At 38.0% G+C, this 24,524-nt stretch overlaps 1 protein-coding gene across 1 annotated transcript in view; it reads right to left on the minus strand.

Annotated features, from left to right (window-relative positions):
* FMN1 (formin 1) overlaps positions 1–19,880 on the minus strand; it is a 149,233-nt gene extending 129,353 nt beyond the window's left edge. Inside the window, exons 1-2 of the mRNA XM_080395884.1 lie at positions 17,794–19,880; positions 15,674–15,791 (exon numbers count right to left, since the gene is read on the minus strand). Of these exons, the coding sequence (XP_080252010.1) occupies positions 15,674–15,791; positions 17,794–19,185 (1,510 nt within the window). The 5' untranslated portion in view covers positions 19,186–19,880. The remainder of the gene's footprint in view (positions 1–15,673; positions 15,792–17,793) is intronic.
* Positions 19,881–24,524: the final 4,644 nt, after the last annotated feature.

Below are 24,524 nucleotides of genomic sequence, written 5' to 3' on the forward strand. Positions count from 1 at the left end.
CTTCAGTTGAAAGAATATTACACTACATAGGCTTTCCTCATAAGGAACATGTTCCATACCGTTGATCAGAGTTGCCATCTTTCCCTGAACCTTTTACAGTTGTACTGCACTCTCTCTGAGCTGACAAAACTACAGTTTCCCATGAAAATCAAAATGTGGACATTCATATAGTGGCATTATGATGATCTAGAAGATTTTATCTTCTATTTCTTTCCTAATTCCTAAAACTTCAGCTGCTTTTTGATCACTAATGAGCACTGAACTAACATTTCCAAAGACCTACTTTAACATCAAGGTCTCATTTTCAAAGAGTAATGATCAGATCAGAGTTAATTATTCTCTGTATGGATTTAGGATTTTTTTTCCTCAAGCATACCTCTTAATAGTTCTGTATTTTGGATTTCCTTTGCCATTTTACTGCATAGTCCCTCAATCTTAGATATTTTTTTTTTTTGCTTTTTTTCATCTTTTTTTTCCCCTAATTCTCATGAAAAAAATTTGCATACTGATGAGAGAATGCTAAATTTGCATTCAGGTCTTACCTTCACTATTCTTACAAACTTCATATCAGCTGCAAGCTTCCCCTTCTCATGTCTCACTTTTCCAGTTCATTAATGAATATGTGCAGAGTGGCAGAGCGTTTGCACCTGCAGCAAGCTTGTTGACAACACAAAACTGGGAGGAGTGGCTCATAAGCTGGAGTGTTGCTGCCCTCCAGAAGGACCTCAACAGGCTGGAGAAATGGGCTGACAGGAACTTCATGTTCAACAAGGGGAAGTGCAAAGTCCTGCACCTGAGGAGGAACAACCCCAGGCACAAGTACGTGCTGGGGGCCAACCGGCTGGAGAGCAGCTTTTCAGAAAAGGACCTGGGGGACACCTAGCTGAATATGAGCCAGCAATTTGTCCTTGCAGCCAAGGTGGCCAGCAGCACCCTGGGTTGTTAGGAGTCTTGCCAGCAGCTTGAAGGAGGTAATCCTTCCCCTCTACCCAGCACTGGTAAGGTAACACCTGGAGTGCTGTGTTCAGTGCTGGGCTCTCCAGTACAAGAAAGACAAGGACCTTTTAAAATCTATCTGCATATATGCATTCCAATATTCCCTGTGCACTGTAAAACTGTGCTCTTGTAAAATCATAATTTTCCTATTTTGTATTGTTTGTTTGAAACATTATTCTCTACTGTAGATAAATATAATTATGATCAAAAAAACCGGGAATAATTTCCATAAGTTAATGTATTATATGTTCCAGTGACACAAAAATAGATCTCTGATTTCTTGAAAATCTGGAGATTGAGAAAATGTAAAATTAGCAACTTCCACTAGGTGGCAGTTTTGTACTCCATTAATAACCTTTTCAGGTTTTTTTCTGATGTCAGACTATAAATTCACCAATTTATGGATGTAGATATACTGTTCTTTTATTCTGGGTGTGAACTTGTTATATCATTAGTTTTTCATCTAGATTTTTATTTTAATACAGGAGGGTTTTTTTGTCTTATTTTTTCCCTAATGATTAGCTTGTTAAATCTTATTTGATAGTAACATATACATTTGAAATTTCCTTGTTCAACTGTATATTTTCAGAAGGTGCTTGGGAAAAAACCCACCATGATTTCTGGAGCGATCAACTAGCCTAATGTCATGATCCTGTTCTGCCATTCATAGTCAATATTAGAAAGTATCATAACTTTATTTCCAGTTATACTATATTTGGTTCTGCCTACACACAACTGCAGGAAAAATGAATTATAATTAGTGTTTTATCTGATTTTAAACAAATATTTTAGCAGTGAACACTGCAAGGACAGAACCAGTGCAAATCTGATAACATTCTTCCTCAGCTAATTTCCAGTTTTGGTATCAGTCTGCTTCATGGTTTAAAGTATGTTGGCAATATGGATCATATAAAGATAACATTGACAAAAAAAGCTATCAGTGTATCAGGAAAAGAAATCTAGATCTAAAAGCAAAGATTTTTCAATAACATTTTCTTTATCATAAGGTACTACAGTATTTTAAATGCTTCAATTAAAAGCATGGAATAAAAACCTACAACAAAGTAAAGGGTTGCAAAAAGGGTAGGAGATTGTGTTTTAACTGAATACCCACTGCAAGGAGGAAGCAACCCTGTCCTGTAATTGCATCAAACATAGTATATAAACAGATTAGAGAATTATTGTGGAAGCATGATGGAAAAGCTGAAGCAGCAAAGCCAAACAATTAAAAAAGAGTGAATAATTAAGATGGACAAGAGGTCAACAAAGGGCTTTACTCTAAAGGCAGCAGAAACTGAACTTGTTATAGAATCACAGACATTAATTGTGTGAAAACAACAGAGTATCACGTATTGTGAAACAGTAGAAAAATGCCTACAAGCATTTATACATCACATCTGCCAGAGCAAAGAGTCTAAAATACATTAAAGGATGTTAGGGGTGTACAGGTGTGACAGCAGAAGATTTTATTTGTGTTCTTTTGAGCAGCAGTTCAAAAAAGGAAGTACCTGGAACCCAAGAAGTTGACAGATTCAAAAAGTTACAGATGGGGAAAAAAGGTAAGGCAATAAAGGCTGCTTATCCTGATGTAAGTTATACAAAAACTATATACTTTTTAATAGTTTTTGCATTTTATAACCACAGATTTTAAACTTAACACAGAATAATCTGAAACGAAGACATATTCAATATATTAGACTGATTTTTACAGCACTGTGTTTTCTAAAATTTGTCCCTCAAAGCTAATCTTGCAAATAAAATGTGCAACACAGACTGCTCAAATCAACCATTAAGATTCAGAAAACCCAAGTATCTAAAATAGGAGCATATTCTAGTATTACTAGGCCTTTATCTGAATATGAATGAGTCCATCCATATTTACTGCCCCAACTGTTCAGCTTTAGCATTTATCTGCACCTTCTAGGATCAACATGATCTCCAGGCAATAGACCCATAACTTCTGTGGGACTGACTGGGTCTATGGTTTCTACGGAGAAAGTTGAGCTTTGATATCAAGGTGTTATAGGTACTGAATGGAAGGTTCAGTTTGAGCTGGCTTCTTTAAAACACACAGAATTCCCAAATAATTACACCCCTAGTCTTTTTAGTTACAAATTCAGAAGACCTTCAAAATCTGAACTGCGTATCTATATGACCAGTAAATATTGTTTAGTGTGTCCAAGAAGATGCGTAGGCCAGAATTCCTTCACCTCAGAACCCCAGCTTTTAGGGTAGAGATGAGTGGTAGGATTTTCTTTTTCTGTTCCACAAACAATTCTAAGATGTTTTTACACTGTTCGTTACATTGGAAAGGAAGGAAAAAGTAAGAGATTTTTATGGGATCAGTAAACATAGTATGTTGCTCGTTTGCCCAGTCTCCAAGCAAGCAGTAAACCATGAGTGGCCTGTAATTCTTAATACCTAAGTGTTTCTAGGACCTCCACACCATCACCACTCTTGTAAGGTCAGGCCTGCTTTGAGTGAGGGAAATGGGAAATGCTAGCAATGGAATTGTCAGGGAGAGATGAGTGTGTCAGACCAGCCTTTTCAGAAGTCCACTTAATGACCATTTGTATAGACAACATAACTTCCCTACCCTAAGATCATTTGCAGGAAAGTTCTAACAAATTCCAAAATAAGCTACTTTAATTAATGCAAATATCTGAACACTGTCTTATTTCCTAAGTAGTATTCAGCAGCTGTAACAAGCGTGAATGAACTTCTATTATGAAACTTCAAAGGGAATAGAACAGGCCTTCAAAGTCTTTTGGAGGTATTTCTTCTAATATGATGTCCACTTGCATCATCATCTAAATGGTGTTTCATGGTAGAATTAAGGACTAACTTGTTCTTCAGTGATATAATACATTAAGAGTTTATCCTGGTCATCAGGGTTGTTTTCAAGTCTTGTAAAATAATCAGGATTGAATATTCAACAACAACTAGTATTCCGAACTCAACTACAAAAAAAGATTTTAATAAAAGTTCAAACTCAGCAGATTGCTATACTGTAATTGCTTGAAAAGCATGAGAACTTTTCAAAAAAATCTTGAAAAGCAGGAAACTGCTTAATGAATAAACAAATAATGATCATCCATACACAGTATAATGAAAGTTTCGTAACTTAAGAAATAAAGAAGACAGGCTAGAGATACTGAGGCAAAACATTACACTAAAAGGAAGACTCAGAAACAACATCTTCCTCTTCAGAAAGGGTGTTTTAATCACTAGAGAGTTGGTATTTCATAATCTGAGAATGTCTTTAGGAAGCTTTTATTCAAATATTTACTTTAGAAAAAAAGGCAGACCAAAATTTCATAGTACTTTATGTTATGGATTATATAAATTCAATATCAACAGAAGTAGCACCTTTACAAAAAGTACACAGGTTCACCACCTTCGTGACACCAGAATGAAACTAGTGTTCACCTAAAATACTACAAAAAAACCCCTGCAATCTCAGTTGCCACAGAAGGATCCTCCAAAAGATGTTGTTTTCTCTCATTTCCACATTCATGGAAAAATATAAATGCATTGAAACATGCCTTATTCAGTTATGTCAGTTACTTCAACAAGCAACTGCAGAAGTGACATCTCATTGTAGAAAAAAGAACAATACTATCAGAAAATCCTCTTTTAAAATAAAATTAATTCCAGCTCAGCGTCAGCTAGTTATCACAAAATCAATAATAATTCAATAATTGGAAAGAGCTGCTTAAAAGGAGTTTCCAGGCCACAAGAGTTTGTACAATGTAAGTGCCTTAAACTCCATTTGAAATCAAACAATGGCTAGGGCTGTACGTGTCCTGCTCTTGGTGAGATAGAAAACTTAGCTAGAAAATGCAGAAAGACACAGCAGGGGCTATATCTGAAATAAACTTCTATAAATCAGGTTAATATCATTCACTCCCTTTCTCAAAGCACAATTAAAGCTCCTTTTCCTTCAAAAGACATCCCTACTAATTCACTGCTAATGGTGTTATCAGTTAGTATCTAATTAGCCCTCACACAGTTTCAGTGGGATTTTATTGTATTTCTTTGGCAGTGTTAAAAATGCTCTTGTTTTAAATAAAGACCAGGGTGTGTCCAAATACACCAAGGTTAGGGAAAAATAAAAAGCTATCATCCCTTTAAACCTTTCAAACTGACTAGTACTAAATGAGTAAACAGGGTAAACTTAGTTCTTGTACAAAAAGCTTCACTTCCCATCTTTAATAGGCAATATTTATCCAAATCAGTAAAAGTATGCTGCTACAATATTTCTGATCATTTATTAATTCAATTCACCTTGTCTTTTTGCTTAAAAATTCAGCTGTTGCCTCAGTTTTAGGTAAGATACACCTCACGATGGTGGACCATAGCCCACCAGCTCAGAAAGCATTTTCACTATACTGAAGTCTTTGCTTCAAAGATTTTTAAAACAAGCACTACCATATTATAACAAGCACAATTATTAGGCGTATTAGATTGTCTCTAAAATGGGTTACATTCACCTGGAGTTTGCTCACAGACAAAAGAAATGGGGGTGGGGGGTGGGGGTGGGGCGGGCGGGGAGAAGAAGGAGAAGAGAAGGAAATACACCAGTTCTCAATTGTGAAGTTATTCCAATCAGATTTCAAATCTTTGCAAGATTTCACACTCTACATTGTGGGATGGATCTGAAAGTCAAAGAAATCAACCTAAGTTCCACTCAGTGGGATGGTGCCCACTGAAACCGAAGTATCACGGGCTTGAATTCTGGAAACAGTGCCTCATCTATATTAAAGAACTTTTGTAGTCTTTTTCAAGTTTTTAGTGCTAAATAGTGGTAGGTACTGCAGGCTCTGCCCTTACCATTTTTATTCCATCAGGGAAAGGTAAATACTGCCTTTACAGTAGTAGAAGAGACCAAAGACTAGACACAGACGGACAACATTACAACTGTTCCACCCACCTGGTGGTCCCTCCTTGCAAAGCTTTAGGTGAGCTAGAGACAAAAGCATAAGTAAGATTGTATTTAAGCGTCACACAGGGAATTTATGTTTTTACACGCATTAAATACACATCCTAGCAGGGAGTCTGCCAGAAACCCTGCTTTTTATTCATTACTGCAAACATATACCTCAATCGGTGTTTTCAGCTTCCATTTATGTAATTTTGTCTTGCAAAAAATTATCAAGTGTTTATGAATTGCTTAATTTTTAAGTGTTCCTAGATATTAGCGCTGTCCATCGAATCGAATCAAATCAAAATCAAATAGTAAGCATTTAAATTTCTACCATGTAAAAAAATCCCATGGACATTCCTTAGTTAATCATAGGTCACATATAATAACACTTACATGAAAACAAACTTGCAAATATCTCTATAAAGCTCTTGGCTCAATACATACACAGAATTGTGTACCACACACTGTAGAATGATTAAATTGCTTATTTTATTCATGCCTTAAGACTTTAAATTCAAAATAACAGTGGTGCTCACTCATACTGTCTTTTCGCGTGGCTTGGTAAGGCAAGGAAAGTAATGCAGGTGAGAAAGCTTAGCCTTCTCTGACAGATTCATTCCACACAATCCAATTAGAAGACAGAAGTCTGGCATGGGAACACTTTCAAGAATTCCTTCACTTGCTTTTTAAGTTATTTCTAAAACATGCACTTAAAAAAAAATTAAAATTATAGACTGTGCAATGGCAGTGGCCAATGTATGACATATGCCACAAGGTGGTAGAAATAGAACATGTAAGATATTACTATTAGTAAAGTATAAGGCATGCTTCATTGTTTTGCAAAGAAAATACACACTATAGCATGCATGTTTTTCTTCAATGCATAGAAAACCAAACATCAAATAAAATCTGGATGTTTTGGCCAACCTATGTAATTTATGCAAATGCTTAATGTATGTCCAGCTGTATAATCACACAGAAATTAATCTGAATACAGAGCAGCAATACACAATACATCCTCATGTAAATCTTTGCAAATCTGAGCAAGCTTCACTGTTCAATCACCCATTTCTTAAAGAAAAGATATAAGCTCTCACTGGTAAACCTTGTGACCCGAAAATTTAACCTACAACTTTGTGACCTACCGTACCCAGTATTCCCAGTGTTTCAAATGGCAACTTTGATTCTCCAAAACTGTTGCAAAAAGCAACTATACATACTCAAATATTATTCAGTATTATGCTAATTGTGTTCAAAACTGTACTGTGCAAAAACTACCTTTTCTTCTTTGATAATAAAACAAATTACCTACTTGAATAATTCTAAATAAAATCTTGTATGAAAACCTTTCCCACAGAAATCTCCATAACTTGCATTTCAAACAGATGTGTTACTCCTCAAACTTTACATAAGCAATTTAGGAATCTTCTCTGCCATGATCTCAAAATTTAAGTAGAAGGTAGAAGCTTTGAAGATAAATGAACTATATAGTCACTTCTGATCAGAACATTCATTTTTTAAAAAAAATCTTACATATTAAACTCAGTATGTGGAAATAATATTAACACAATTTAAAAGCAATTAAAGAACAAAAGCTGGGAAACTTGAGTGCAATCTCCTTCTCTTGAGATGTACCACACCGTGTAGCATAGAGGAAATAATTAACTTTTAATTGAGCCGTTTCATTAAATTTCAGAATAGTGAAGGTTTCTTAATCTTTCCTCCCTCCCTAGTAACCTTGGTCCCACAATTTTCAGTATTCCCTTTTACTAAATAGTTCCTCCTCCATTACTTCCCCGCGTAGTTTCCCCTCTAACCACCAGGCGTCAGAAGGGAAGGCATTCACCACAGTTCCACCTTTTCTATTATTTGTTTATGTATTTTTACAGAAGCATTGATGCAACCTTCCAGGCTTTTCCCAGGCTACAGTCCTAAAAAGCAGCAAATGTTCAGGCTTTTCTTCCAATAAACAGAGTCATGAACAACTTCCAAAATATGTTGTTTGTTCAGTCTTGGAATGGTACTTACAAAGCATAATTTTCACACTTGTATGGGTATTACACCAGATGTAATACTGGGAGAAATACAGACATTTATTTGAAACACTACATGAATGCAACATTTTAAGAGGGAAAATTGCATTTTTTACATGATGACTGGTCAGTTGAAGCCCAAAGCTTAGGTTTATAAAAAGCTGACAGACAGACTTCCCCAAACTTTCTGAACACCAATTTGAAAAAGTTTTGTACTTATGCATCCTTTCAGAACTAGGAAGTTAAAATTGATTGTACTTAAAGAAATTCTTAGAATTACCCCTTTTTTAGGGATAGGGGATTTGCTAAAACAATACTGAATGTGGTTTCGACACATAATTATAATCCTCCTTCCCTCACCCCATTCCACCTACTCCTATCTGTCCTCCTTTCTTTACTTCCCATGGAACCCGAACTCTTTTACAGCCCTGTAATTCAATACATATAAGGATGTCAGTTCCCCAGCCTGCAAAATGAAGAGACATCCTTCACTGCAACTTAATTTTTATTATTTAAGACTTTTAAGGGAAGGAAAAATCCCCCAGGCTTAAAGTTTTAGCACCTTAAAGATTCTGGTACAATGAAAATACGGAAGATGTGAGGAAAGGAAACAGATGAACAAGGACATGTGGAAAATAAACAGTCCTAAACAAGCCATCAGTGCAGTATCTAAATACTATCTGAGATAACACCAAAGATACGAGTTAACTTACTACAGAAAATTAAATAAAATCACAATACTCATTGGATTCCCTGAGAACAACATAACAAGGCCCACAGAAAAGCAGCCTCCTGAAGGAAAAAACAGCAACCCCTTGATTGTCTGATACAGAAATGAAGAAAATAGTTCTTACTCTTTCCGACTGCAAAGCAGTATAAAGCACTATTCAGAAGCAGTCACCTGAGTACCTTACCTACTTGATTGTTTGTTCGCTGTGAGAGGTTACAGCTACAGTTCATTTACCTGATAGCAGAAATGAATAGTTTTGCTTGTCATTTTCACTCACCCAGGCAGGCAATGTTATATGTACTGCTGCTGGGGACATTAAACATGACTTCTTTCTCAATAAATGTCCTACTTCAGACTTACAAAGTCAATCTATTACAGAATCACATTCACCAACGCAATACGGTAAACAAATAACACCTTTTTAGCAAACATGAGGAAGAAATTTATTACAGAATTTCTTTGATGAGTTACAGACTACCTACTTCATCTAGCACAAATTTAAAATACAAAGGACTTATTCTAAATCTATAACACCTTCGCAATCACTAATATAGTAAGCATACGTTGAGAATGCATGTATACTATACATGCAGTCTAAGCACACAATTATTCAAAAGTGGGCGGATATGTGGTTGAGTGTTGGCTTACTACATATCCATACGCACAGGCACACCACCTCCCCCAATATATTCTCAGCAATTCTCAATAGAACTGTTGACAAACTTAAAACTTGGATTATACAAAACTAAGAAATGTACAATCAGTAGGGTTGGGTTTTTTACAGGTACGAGTACGTGTCTGTGCTGTAGCAGAGGGGGCAAACTTGGCAGAGATGATATCAAATTTAACTAAAAAGAAACACAAAAAGCAGTTCTAAATCTAGGTGCAAATTTTCAGAAAGTGTCAGGGTTTCATTTAGACTATTATCTAAATATCTCATGTTCAAATGCTGGGCCAAACAGAACTTCACATCACATGAACAGTGCGGCTGGAGAACAGGAAAGTGAACTCAATGAAACTCAGAAGCATTCCTGTTGTATAAAGGGCCTTATGTATTTTGAAATAGAACCATGGAAATAAAATACAAAATCATTCTTCTTGTGCTGTACACAATTGCCTTTTCACTGTGTTTCAACTATTTAACAAGAATCATCTCACAAAACCCTGTGACTGTTTTGGGCCTCTGCAACATCACTTTGGTAGGACCCATAGTGGTGCCGGTATTTCAAACTAAAAACTACAGTAAAAGAAATAATTCACAGAACTTGCCTTCATTATATTTGGATAATAGATTAACCTTCTCACTAGGAAAAATGTAGTTTAAAAATCAAGTTTCTACTTTGAGTTGACCAAAGCTGTTCTGTATGTGAATTGTTCAGCACAGCGGTATCTATGGCTACACAGATGCATGCATCCAGATATGGCTTTGTATACTGCAAAACATTCAGGCATCTACTGCAACAGATTTATCCAAACTAAAAAACAATAGGTCTCCTAAAATGACTACATTTCTATAAAGTTATGGACAATGGAAATAAAGCAGGGATTCTTCAAAAAGTGGAGCACAACTCTTCTTCCCCCTTATTTTATAATAATATAATCCTCAGTGTATAGGAAGGCATGAACATGTTATGACATGACCTTAGGCACAGTTACCATACTCTAAATGCTAATTTTTTTTTTTTTTTTTTTTTTGCAGATTTAAGTTTAGGAAGTCAGTATTCTTTTCCATTCTGCATCTCTAGCTAATGCTAATGGCCTACAAACAGAAAAGGAATTGAAATACGCTTGACAAATACGTCAGGATTCTTATTCCAATTTTACGGATGGGTAAACTAAAGCTTGGAAAAGTCTCACAACTTTCCTGAAGTCATTCCAGGAGGTAGCAGAAGGGCTGGAAACAGAACACAAGTATCACAACAAATTTTCAGCATTAACATGTGTTTATCTTTTTCCTCCTGTCTCAAGAGTCACAGTATGAATGACAATATCAGCTCAGGTGGGGAGAGAAAAGCAAAGGAAATGTTTGTTACTTGGTTTGAGTTGTTTTGGTTTTTTTTTTAATATTTTCAAAGTAAATCTTAGCAGACAGGGCTGCAAGATATCTGGAAAAGTGGCTGCTGCATTGATCAGCACATGCACAACCCATTTGTCTGAGAAAGTAGAGATTTCCAAGCAGCACTATGTCCAATACTTTAAAAATCCATAAAATTATAGCTTTAGTTGCCACAAGTAAGAGGAGAAAATGTCATTGTTACTCTAGAGAAATATAATACGGTTACAACAATCTGGCTTGTAGTAAGAAACTCAGTTTCTCAATAACGAGCTAGTGTATTTGTCAGAATATGAAACGCTGACATAACATGGCCAAATATGCTTGTCATGCTGCAAAATACGTAATAAAATAATTTAAAAAACCTTCATGCAGCCCACCTGAACTCTGAGGTCACATTAAATTGATCAGTGACCATTAAATCACAGAAACACTACCTTCAACCAGTGAGCAATACCCTGTTTGCTGTAGTCCTGCTTTATCTAATTCATTACAATAACATTTATAATAGAATCCCAGAACTAAACCCCAAATACCACATTGAAATCAAATGAATTGAAATTATGGAAAAAAAAAAGTCAACTTTTTTATTTTAACATGAAACCAACTGTTAGCAGCCACTGTTACAACAGCTTCCTTCAGGGCACTAACAACATGAAGCATTATGTCTTTTTTTGGAGACAAACACAAATTGTTCAAGGCCACAAAGGAAGTTTATGTTAAAGAAAGATAAGAAATCATGTTCTTATCCCTCATCTCTTTGTTCAGACCATTATGCCTCTCTTTCTCTCACATAAGCTGGTTGTTCTCTGCATTTACATCATGACCATAAAAACATTTTCTTGCTGGGAACCCAGAGGATAGGGGACTAAGGCTTTAATATATTTAAGACTTTGCAATAAATATCTGCCATTATTTTGTGTTTCATTCGCCACTTACATAGACACTCTTTAATAAGAGCTTTCTCAGTCACCTTCTGATTTTCTTATTTACCCTGAACATTGTGCTTACAGCATCACAGTCTGTTGTTATAGAAATTGTGGCACCATAGAGACAGCATTACCTCACTGCGGATTTAAGGATGATGAATAGACAGGCTATATGAGAACAGGATTTTTTAATGTTGAATACAGAAATTTGAGTTAACAAGAAAACATATAATGAAAAAAAGCCCTAAATTTATTTATGTTAGAACTTGGGTTTTGGTTTTGTTTTTTTGGTTTTTGTTTTTTTTTTAATTTTCTCTAGCAGGAATGTCAAATACTTCTCTCATATCTTTTTTTATTTGTTTTGCTTTAGCAAAAGACTAAACTCTGTTTTAATACAAGATAACTACTTTGATCCTAAAGGCTAAAAATTAATTTTTAATAGGAAACACAGGATCTGTGTATGTATACCACCTTAATGTGGAAACTGTTCTTCAAACGTAAGTAGGTTTATGAGCAGCAAAAAGCATGTTTAAACTCTCAAGTCTTCTTGGACATGAGAGGCTGCAGGTGCTGATCTAGTCACATGCAGCAGCTGAGACATTCATTATATGTGGATTCTATGTGATCTAGTATCACAGATGAGTTCACTCAGTACAGACATGGATTTGTCTCCTCTACCTCGTTAGACACTTTCACCATATGTAACAGCTGACACATCTACCTTTCCATCAGATTTCATGTTTAAAAAATGGGAGAAATCTCTCCAAGAATTATGCAGGAAACAAAACTTTATAATGAAAACAGAATAGAACTTTAGGACCAGAGAAATATACACAGAAATGTCTTTGATTACACAGGAAAGATTTCCATGGAATAAATCTATAACTATAAATTAATATACCCTTTTTCTAGTCTTCCACGATATAAATCGTGTAATGTAGTACAGACTTTCTGGACTTCAGACTTTAGACTGACACACTTCAAAGAAGTTCCAGTTTCTCTAGACAACCGTGTAAGCAGCTTGTGCTAATTATAGAGCACCAGTTGACAACACAGTCACTTGCTCTATGGAAACAGAAGAATTAAAGGATTAAGAAAACATAAAATATGCCAAAATATCATACATCATCCTTTTAATTCAAAATTTACAACTCAAGATTCAGGTGCTGGGGGTGACCACACTATGACTATGCAAGACGTTATCAAAGGCATGAAAAAAACCCCATTGCAGAGTTATACTTGTTCACTAACTTCTTTCACTTCTAATATCCTAACAGGCCTAGTCAGCCCCACACACGTGTTCCTTGTTATGTCCATTTGCTTTGCAGTTGGTTTCCCACACATCAAGCCAGACTACAAGCCTCAGGAGGGAGTTAGCTACTCCTCCAAGCTGCTATGAGTCACTGTGATGTCTGCTGCGTAGGCCAAATTAAGCCTGAATTTCTTGCTTCCACTAAGCAACACGAACAATGAGAAAAAACATGGCAAGGAGGTGAGAAAAGATCAAAAAGCCAGGAATCCTCTCCCTCAATATCCCTACCTTCCTGTCATAGTTGCCATTGTGCATAGTAATGAAGGAAGTAAATCAAAGACTTGGTGCAGAATTGTAAGAAAGATTACAGTATTCCAACTTCCAAATTTGCAGTGTTACTTTAAATACTGATTTCTCATGACAAATGAAAAGAAGTATCTATGCTACTTCATAAAATAAATACATATACTTCTACCCTGTTAGAAGTACAAAGACATGTCCACATATTTATCCTTAGATGTAACCAATTTGTGACAGATGTATTTTGTTTAAACCTAAAATAAAGCTCTGCTAAATGGATATTTACCTAATTATTCAGCCTATTATTATTGTTTTGTATATAGCTTCCTATTGTTTTGGTAGATAAAACTCAATCACAGAAATTAAAATACTAACATAATCACTTCAGCATTTTTTATGTTACAGATAATCACCTACTCAGGAACATCACTGAGGAAGATTGGACTCACAGGCATCCCTACCACATAATTTTTGAACTCTATTCTGAAATCAAGGATTTTTCATTCATCCTGACTTAGCTGTCAGGGCAAGACACTGGGGTAAGAAATAGGGTTTCAGGCTGAGACCAGTCAGTCTAGTGGTGATCATTAACCTGTTCTACATCATAATTTTAAGAAGTCCAATTTGTGGACACTAAGTTCCTATGGTACAGGTGGCTGGGAGTGAATTTTGGATGGGAAGGGGCACAAAGGCAAATGCCAGTATACACATGCATTTTGAAGGTACCAATCACTGTCAGCAACAAGATACTGAGTTTAGAAGTAATGCTGTATTGCCACTTCCATGTTCATTTAAAAAACCACAAACCTGCCCCCCCAGCAATAAGACCGGCATTGAATTTTTAAAAATTCTATTAGCACTACGCATGAAAGGTACCTTCCTTCACTTGCAGAAGACTGCATAACTTCATTCCTGTATATAGTGCTTTAAAACAGTCACCCCAGTACTCAGAAAAGCAGATGTAACTAATCCATCCCCGGCAACTTACAATGCTCAGAGTGTCATTGCTGCCACAACTGCTTTCTGGGTATCCGTGACCAGCTGAAAGAAACACAAACCTGCTAATCACTGAGGCACACCTGCAACTCTACTGCAGTCTCAACATATGTTGCAAGTACATCCTTTGCCTATTTCCTTTAAAAGCGCCGCTTCCGTCTCATCCTAGCTGAATCACCAGCAGTTTGCTTTCATTCAAATCCCTCCCTCTGCCAGACACTGGAGTGACTAATGAACTGCAGAATCTGGTCCGTATAAAAATTTGACTTAGTAAACTAACCATCAGCATGTTGATGACACTGCCACACAAAATATCACAGTAACAAAAGAGCAACAATTTACATGGGCTCTAAGCCAGTCTGTCCTTCTTATTGACATTTCAGGAAAACATGACCTAATTTCTTCACAAGTAGTAGAATCTGGAGCTTTTGTTAATTCAGTTTCCTTTCCTTTATTTCAGCATATGCTTTTGCCACAGATGATTACAGTCATAAGGAAAAAAAAATATTTGAGTAAAATTAAAAACTGCAAGCATATAGCCTATAATAACAATCTAAGAGTAACAGAAAGCCTGTAGCACTCCTTTTCAACAACTGAATACCTGTCCTGGTCAACTAGTAATAGACTCCACACCTCAGACTGATCAGATGCGCTGTAAATTCAATAATGTCTGTACTGGAAACATGTTGTTCCTGTCAAAACCAAGTTTTCTGAATCCTCCAGCAGCTTTTACACTTCCAGTATCATGCCCACTTTAAAAAAAAAGATTAAGGCAGAGAAAACTAAGGAAAGAAGGAGAAAGGAGTAATACACTAAGCAATACAAAGCAGTAGACCCGCCTATTTATCCTTTCTTATATACAAAGCCAAACAGATATCCACTGGAGTTTGAAAGAACCGTACAGCACTACCCTCTACAATTTCTCACAGCAAGGTAGTATAAAAGCTTGGTTTGTAATTCCACCACACATGGCTACCTATAAAAGTGATCTCAGCAGGTATGAGTATTCCTCTGTTTATACACAAGTTGTAATAATGGTATTTGTTACTTTTATTCTGGACACCACCTGAAGAACATCTGCAGCCAGACTAGAGTCCAGCAGGTCACTGCCCCCCCCCCCCCGCCCCGCGTTCTAAGGCAATTGAAAAGGCATTCAGGTTTCCATTTGTTCACTATTCTGTTGCTCATTTGAACAGAATCCCATTGGAAATGAATAGCCTAATTTAGCAAAAAACCACTCCTTTCCTCATGAATTTGTACAGGCAAACATTTAGACTTCCACACAGACTTCGCCATTTACATTTAAAAATCAGATGCTTAACAGGTAGCAGGTATCCAAAATATAAGATCTATTTTTCCAGAAAAGAAAATACTGTGACTTATCACCATTTCTGTATTAAACAAGATTAAAAATGTCAGAAACTAATTTCTGCAAATGCTTCACCTCTTTGTTTTACCTGCTTCTGTGTACTTTAATCCTACTTTTACTTCTTCGTGCTTTGCTTTTGGTGGTGGCCAGACAGTCTGGAGTCTCCCTGGAGTCTTGTCATCTTGCTCTGAGGGACTCAGGTCAGGCTGTCAAAATTACGCAAGAAAAAATTAAAGTCTGCATTATCAACTGATTCCAAAACAGCAACTACCATGCCTCATTCTACTGATTGAGACATTGCTTGGCTGGCTGAAAGGGATAGAAAGAAATCAGTGTACAAAAATAATTTTGAGGAGGAAGATGACATAATGCATGCAACATAACAATGATTTGTGGAAACTGTTCACATCAACGTGGAAAGCTGTCTATCCTTTGGTGTTCTTGACCACTGTGGTTCACTAGGGTTTTTTCCCCTGTATCTTTTCTCCAGAGTGCAAAGACCCATCTGTGCTCCTCTTACAAGTAAACATTAGTGCAATTCACCGAAGACATCATTTGACAATATAATTTTGTGGAAGCAGAGCTAGTTTATGAAATTCCTGCCCCACCTCCAGCAGCTTGCTCAGTCCACACACCACATAATACTGCCACATCAAAGTGGCTGTTAATGGAACTGCACTGTCAACTGGAATGCTAAAATAACCCTTTAAATGTGGGGAAAAAAACCCACTAAACAAGCATTCTTTTAGAGGATTACATTTTGGGTTTTTTTTATATCTCTAACATTTCTGCAATCTGATTGACAACTTGCTACTACGAGTAACTGCATAGACAGAACTGCAGCAACAGCAAAACCCTATATGAAAGTGGCCCCATAAATGGCCCAGATGAGCAAGGAAAAAGGAAAGTCCAGACCTTTTTACTCTGCCTTTGCCCTGAGAAAATGCACATTTGCACTAGACCGAACGTTAAGCAGACATTTATAAAGCCACTCCTGCTGACTCGTGTGCTTCCTCCCTTGCTGCTGTGATGACAGCTTCCCAGATAGGTTTGCTGTGAGCCACACAAATGCTTATGCCAGCACAGCGCAGGGAATGGTGTAACCAGGAAGAATCAAGCCAGGAATGGGAAGGGCACACACAGACTGCAATTGTCATACATGCCATGGCCAATGAGTATCTCCTCTCTCCTCCCCACAGGTAATTTGCTACAAACCGGTATTATCGGTCTGCCCAGGTGTCAGTCAAGACTTTTTAAAAAAGTTTAAATTTTATGTAAGAATAAGAATTTGAAACAGAGTACAACTGACACAGCAAATTAACTTAAGTAGCTTCATGTTTAGGGTCTAGTCTTGCAAATTTCATCATTCAGATAATTCCCCCTTCATAAGAACAATCTTCCGGACCGATTATATCTGCCGTAGACGTAGCTGTAAGAATTTCGGGTTGGGGTTTCCCCAACCCAAGGGCTGCTCATTTAATTAGAGTTCATTTGTCATTATGGTTCTATGAAAACAGCGTAGATTTTAATTTCTTAAAAATATACTAAGTAAATCTCCATATGCCTAAGAATATTAACCTTGCAAATGGTTAATTAATCCATAACTTGTCTAATTGAAATCACTAAGGTATACTTGGATAAGGTTAAATGCTTATCAATATTTGCAAAGCCAGACTTACACACATAAATAGGAGAAAAAATTGCTTTAAATTATATGTCTTGGACAAATCAAGATGAAAATAATCCATAAATTCATGTATCAGTTTTATCATTGAATTATTCCTAAGGGTAAAATGAAATTTTACTTTTAAAGATAAAAAACTAAATGAAAGAAAAGAGTGAGATTGAGAAACTATTAAATAATACAACAGTAAATATTTGCACCACCAAACTGATTTAAAGCCATATGTAACACATGGGCAACTGTTTTGTAGTGGTCTTTTAAAACCAGAAACTGATTTTTTAGTTCTTACTTGTAACAGTAAGGCTGTGACCATCATCAGTTCTCACTGAATTCTGCAGATGATCATGAATTTTGACAAATTAGCCTCACGATTTCTTCAGTTGGGAATCCAAACTGGAGATTGCCAAAAGAAGAGGACAATGCTGACATTTCGACCTAAAATCCCCACCAATAATATTTAAACAAGAAATTATTTTTTCTCCATCTATTTCCAGATATTAGGAATAAAAAGTAATTCAACCTACAGATTTGTCTGATGATCCATCCCCAGGTTTTGATTTTGACCTTTCAAATACAGCTTTTAAGAACTCTTTTTCAGTTCTCATTTTGCGCTTTATGGCTTCCAGCTCTGAAGGATCTGCAGTTGTTTCTTTTTTGGGAGGCCGCGTGAATAAAGCTTTGAAGACATCAAGTGCAGATTCAGCAGGGCTTGATTTTATTTCCTCAGAGGAAAATCGTGGTTCTGTTTTGCTGGAGGCCTTGTTCTCTTGAGCTTCATCACTGTCCTCGGTCTCCCCAGATCCGTCACCAGAGTCCTCAGCTCTATCTTCATTCTTGGAGACATCTATGTTTAACAAGTGCGAGAGCTGTTCCAGGAAAGTAGGGCTTGCTTTAGGTTCAGCTGATTTTTTTTTAGTGGTCAAACCTGACGTAATGCTGGATTTCTTAACAGGCTGTCGTAATTTAAGCAGAGCTAAATCATTCTCCCTCGGTTTAATTTCTGTAACAGTTTCCCCATCCTCTGTGGTTAGTCCCTTTTTCCTCACACGTAGTCCACTAAAGAAAGCAGGCAGCTGGAAAGTCTTTTCAGCCAGTGTTGTTTTTTGGAGCGATACATTATCAGTTGAAGGTCTTTGTTCTTCATCTGGAAGTTCTTGAGGGCATTCCCCTGTAGCAAGCAAGCCACTGAACTGCTCATCCATTAAGATTTTGTCTTTTCCATTGGAGTCGTGCTCCAGAAAACCACCCAGCTTTTTGGGGAGCCGCTTAGAAATTGGTGGGTGTAACTCAATGTCATCTGTATCCACAGTGTCATCACTGTTGCTGTGCCCTTCTGATTCTGACTCTTCCTTACTTTGATTGTTATTGTCCAAAGCCTCAGCAGACAAAGCAGCATTATTTAGCCCAGATTCCCTTGTATTGTTTTCATTGGCATCTAGGTCCTTACTCTCTGTGTCCGACTCTGTATCACTTGTTGTATGAACCAAAGTGCCTTGCACGAGAATAGCATCCTTGTCATCATTGTCAGATTCAGACAAAGAAGTCTGTACAAACCTTAAACGGTGAAGAAGTAATTTGTTTTGTTCTGCTAACGCCAGATCCAGGTCAGTTTCCCTGCCAGACACTGGGTCAGCTTGGCCACTGGTACTATTCATGCCGTGCTGATTTTCTGAGTCGTCATTACAATCATTATCATTCCTCTCATGCCGGGTGTTAGCATGAGTATTTATATTGGTGTGCAAAGGTTGAAATGTTTTAAGCCCTGTTGCTTCTTTGGAAGCCGTAGATTCAAGTTTAGTTGTAAATCCCAGAAGTGTTTTCGCAGAAGACGCAGTGAAAAGATCAGGTTCGCTTTCTGCTGCGTTCTCCAGGTCTGAAAGCTCACTACAATCAGGCACTGCATTTCCTTCTTCCATGTCGCGTGAAGTACAGAACAGGTTTGCTTCCAGCAGCGCTACTCACCGCCGGACGAGTAGTTACTACGTGCAGCAGGCAGGCGGGAGGCGCCCCGGCCCCGCAGCAGGCAGCGCTCCTGCCCCGCCGCGGCGGCCAGCCCGAGCCTGGCTCCCCGGCCCCGCCCGCCGCCCCGGGGCCGCCCGGCCCCCGAACTACCTCGGGAGCAGCAAAAACACCCACCGTCAAAAATTGTGAAGAAATGAAAAAGTTGGCAGCAGCGCCGGTAACTTCCTCCGGTGCACAAAGCGCTGTTTGTCACGGCCGATCTGCCCGCGCACTAATCTCGGTCGGAACTTCGGGCAATGGCCGGGGCCGGGGAGGCCGCGACCCAGCGGCTACGGGGCCCTGGCGCCGGGCCGGGGCCACTTCCTCGTCCCCGCGCGCCGCGGGGCTGGGCACAGCGTTCCCGACGGGCCCTTCCGCACAGTCCTTCCACTTCGGTAAAGGCCGTTTCTAAATCCATAACCAACAAAACGTATCAGCTCCCTAAGTGACGAATCCGAAGCTTCCCGTGCCACCGCCCGCAGCCTGGGACGCGCCCCCAGCTCCCGGCCGGCCCGAGCCGACTCGGGTGAGCGCCCTTGAAAGTTGGTGGAGGGGGGTGGAACGGCGAAAAAAAGTAACGAGGCTCTCTTCCGATTTGCTGCAGGTTTCATCTGGAATGCAGATTTCAGCCTGCGGGGCCATGCACAAAACCCAACAGGCCTGGTTTCGCGTTACCAGTGCCCTAACCCCGCACAGCTGCTCCTGCGGGCGGCGCCCAGGTACTTACCGCAGCCCCCGGGCGCGGCCGGCGCTGGGGAGCGCAGCCCACCCCCCCTTCCCCCAGGACCCCCCCTTCCCCCGGCCGTCTGGGCTGCACCAAGCCTGGGTTGTTTCAAACCAGAACAATCTCTGCTGAGTGTATCCTTTGATAATTATCTTCAATAGGTAGGTATTGCCACAGTAATGCTGTATGTGCAAGATTTGTTTTAGTTAATGCTGGCAAAAGCCCATGGAGAAAATCTTCAAGACTGTATGGCTCAGTATTAACAGAAGCTGTCAGGGATGATTTTTTTTTTTTTTGTAACATATAAAGGAAGTACAAAATACTCAAGCACCTTTGATATTCAGAAAGTCAGCAACATTTAGGTCAGGTTCCTATCAAGTGTCTTCACTTTTATTCCTTTTCTTATTTTTGGAACTATAGAGACTGTGCATCTGCAGGAATTTATATCCTTCTTATTCCCTGGCCTATAAGAAGTTTGTTTAGTCAAATTTCCACATTGGTACCTTTGAAAGTCAAAGATACTGGGTTTTTTTTGCACCTGAGTTCAGGGCCATTCTTCAGTCAGCCATTTACCTGCGGTGAGTAATCTTAAACAAGCATACATGGGGAAAGCCGTCCTTCACATGGAATGCGGCGGCACACCACACCATGTGTCAAATTACTGAAAAGCTGAGTATTACTGACAACAAGCAGCAACAAAGTATCCCAACTTTAAAAATGTAGGGTACAAAAAGCATATGTTTACCTTTTCAATACATCATAAAAGATTGTGAAGTCCACAACAGAAGCCATTGGTATCTACTGTAGGAAGAAAGTTTCCTGAAAATCAGATTGCAATATCAAGGGCTTAGATGAAGTTTACAGACACCTTTTGAATTACAGGGCTGCATGTATGCCCATAGACAAGGGAACTGGAACCTGGAATCATTCCCATCTTTATCTGTGATCTAACATCGAGCAATGTCTCCTGCCTTACTGCCTTGCTGTTTCCTGTAGCAAACTCCGGTCTTGCTTGTCCACTAAACTTCATCACCAGGTGCTAAGGGCAGAAACGACTGACAGGTCCCCTGATTTTCTAGGTTTAATACAGATTATTATCACAAAAGGAAGCTCTAAATAAGGAAAGCGATACAGAGCCTTTATCACTCCCTGGGCCAATACACTCTTATAATCCCAGTGTTAATAAACCAAGTGGAAGGCAGCGACCTTAGCACTAGCGATTTCCACTATGATAAGATTTCTTGAAGGCAAATCTACAGCAATTCTAAATTTCATTCTATGACAAAAAAACTGGGGCAAAGTGACCACAGTGAATTGACCACACTGAATCAGTTTTCTATATTTAAATTTACAACTGTTTTCATGTTTGACCACAGGACTAATTGTTCATTGTCCTTATAATTTATACAGTTATGCTTTTCTTATTTGTTTATGTACGTATTTATCTGGGGTTTAGTTAACTTCTGATGGATAAATATTAAATCGTACTTTTCAAGAACAGTTTTGTTGGTCAGTAACAAAAAATATACCTATATGAACAACTTCACGGTACCTTTTAAACTAAACACACTTACGTAAAAATATTTATTTATCTGTTTATATCAATGACAACCCACTCTTGGAATAAAACTTCTCTGTAATAATCTAGGGTCACCAAGCTGTAACAGTCCTATGAATATTGTACATAGGCAGGTTACTGAAAATAGCCGCTATCTAGTTCAGATTTTATTAGTATGTATGAAAAGTTTAGTTTATAAGTGGACTTAAAAGCAGGAAAACTGTATTTTACATCTAAACAACATCCCCCAAAAAACTTATGAGACAATGAAGAAATTAGTAGTGAGAAGGATGGCACTTTTGAGTGTCAGGCCATAGTTATGCCATGTATTGAGATGCTAGAAAACCCAGAGTTGAAATATACCTTCTAAACTCCAGAAGCAGAAATATACCTTCTAAAACCAGAGGTAATCTCACAAGCCTGCAGAAACTGATGCTGTCTTATATATACCTCTAGAGTAACAAACTCTAGGAAGCGAGACGATACTTTCAGGCTTTTTGAGCACTAGGATGAACAAAGGAACTTGTCTCTATATCTACCTCTGCAGAAATGACCAAAATCTGGAAGCCAGCCAGTCTTTTAAATTCACCACGCGGTCTGTAAACCCTCAGCCTCATATAGCACTTTTGTAAGGACTTGTTTCTCACAGTCTGATAATCATCCCAGTGCACAGTCCCCTGTTGAGAGACTGGATAACTGATAATGATTGGTACCTACTCAATAGAGAGTTTCTGGGTAAAATACATACATCAATATGTGCTCTTAATATTTCTACACAAGAAGGAGATCATCATGTTGTGATGCGCAAATGACATGGAGGCAATTTGTTGGCAGAGATGTTTTAATGCTGGGTGGATCTATCTCATAAGGAAAGTCGCCCTGAACAGGCTGTAATACTGCATCTGAGGGAAGAAACATCTTGTAGAAACAATCTCTAGAAAAATCAGTTACGATAAGGTTACAAGTCTATTTACTTAATAAAACTGACAGCTCTCTGGTGACTCAGAGAAGCCCCTAAAACCTGTCATAGCAACTTTCAGGGCAGTCAATGCACTAATTATACAAAAGCACAATCATTCCTTACAGTTTAAAGCACATTGGATAATCCACACCCTTTCTGACCTACATTTCATCACAGACAGAAGTCACACCTACAACTCACTCTAGTTCTATTCTTGAGGTGTCTAAGAGCTTCCCTGAAGTAGCTTTTAAAACTAGCTTTGAAGAAAACGCAGAATAAGCCAGAATAAAGTAATCTAATTTCTATCACAATCATACCACTGGGCTTGAGGCTTCCTGGCCCCGTATCTATTCAGATTGCCTTTTTAGATCACTGTAACAGCAAAATAGAGAAACATGAACAGTGCATGATGACACATTCTGCCAAAGAAGTCAACTGGCTAAACTGTATAGAAAACAAACTTTCTACTGTTTTTTCAACATGAAGAGCCTCAAACCAAGAATTTTTTGCATAAGTTCTTGAAAATAATCATAGAATCAAATACGCACAAATTGTGTCAGGCTTCAGAAGAGCCACGTGAAGCAGTGGGCTGTAGTTGTGGCTCAGGCTGTTTGAACTGATCTGAAGCTCAGCTGACACAGCCCTGCCCTCTGCTCTGTCCCCAGCCCAGCACTTACTGTACTGACTGATAATGATCTTAACATTCTCCTGCCCTCCTGTCTCTCTCTCCTGCTGTTTATTTCATTTTACAATTAGTATTTTAACTCTTTAAATGCTTTAAAATAGAAAAGGCAGAGAAGATGGAAGAAAACCTGTAAGTCCTGGATTTTCATCATTATTCTCAGCCTTGTTACCTCACTATGGAACATTACATGAGCAATTTTCCTGAGGTTTGAGGATCTGGGTATCACCAACATAATCACTTTAAATGTAAGTAATTAAATTTAGATGTAGCAACAGAAACATAGATATGATAATTCTTATCAAAATGAAGAATTACATGATGTTAACAGCATAAGTGGACATGGACACCAGATACATTTGGTGTAGGGGGCTGTAGAAATGCAATGTGGTTTTTCATGTCTTCATCAAAATTCAGCTTGACACTGAGATATGAACTATTTCAGAGAATTTGACAAAAGGTCATAATAGTTACTGGTTATAAAACCAGAAAGCACATTAAGACAGCCAGTTTACTATTTTGAAGGAGTGCCTATTATAACAATAAATGTATGGAACAGTTTGCCTGTAAAACCCAACATATTAAAAAAACCAATGGTAATTCTGAGGCAGAACTTGTAGAAGAAAAGTGTCGGCTGATCTCCTGGTTAAAACAAGCAGACATACAAGTTACAAAGACAGGATACAGAAGACCACTGTACACTGTGTAAGTAAACTGAGTAAGATCTTTGTGCATTAAGGCACAAAGGCTGGCACTTAGTGTAACAAAGAATGGAGAGGAATTTTTAATCTTTTCCCCTTTGTGCTTTCTTTTTCTACTTGCTCTCTTTTCACCTTCTTTTAATTTCAACAGGCCTTTTGACCCCATCTACAGTATGATATCAGTTTAAATATTTAAGAAAACACTTCATAAAATAAAACTCAGGCAGTCACGTCAGTTTGCCAGAATATCTTACTAGCTATTAATAGTTATTTTTGCTGCATTCTCACATCTTGTTTATGTGGGGTTTTTTATATGAGATGAAATGCTATATAAAGAATAGGGTGGAGTTGCATTTCTATTTTGCTTCATTATCTTCCATATCTCTGTATCTTCTCCATGCTGGATTGTGAATAAGAATGCAGCATGCTTCAACTAAGTTTTAGAATCTAATACATGATTTTTTCCAGGCTTCTGATATAGATCGTGCATTTGAAATTCCTGTCAGAGCAGAATTCATTCACTCTCCCTCATCTACTTTATCTACCTCATTCCAACTAATAGACACATAGAAACATCTTTTCAATAACATAAGCAAACACTAGTGTATCTATAGATGCACATATAGAA

Source organism: Falco punctatus, assembly GCF_963210335.1.
Source record: "Falco punctatus genome assembly, chromosome: 7".
Classification (NCBI taxonomy): Eukaryota; Metazoa; Chordata; class Aves; order Falconiformes; family Falconidae; genus Falco; species Falco punctatus.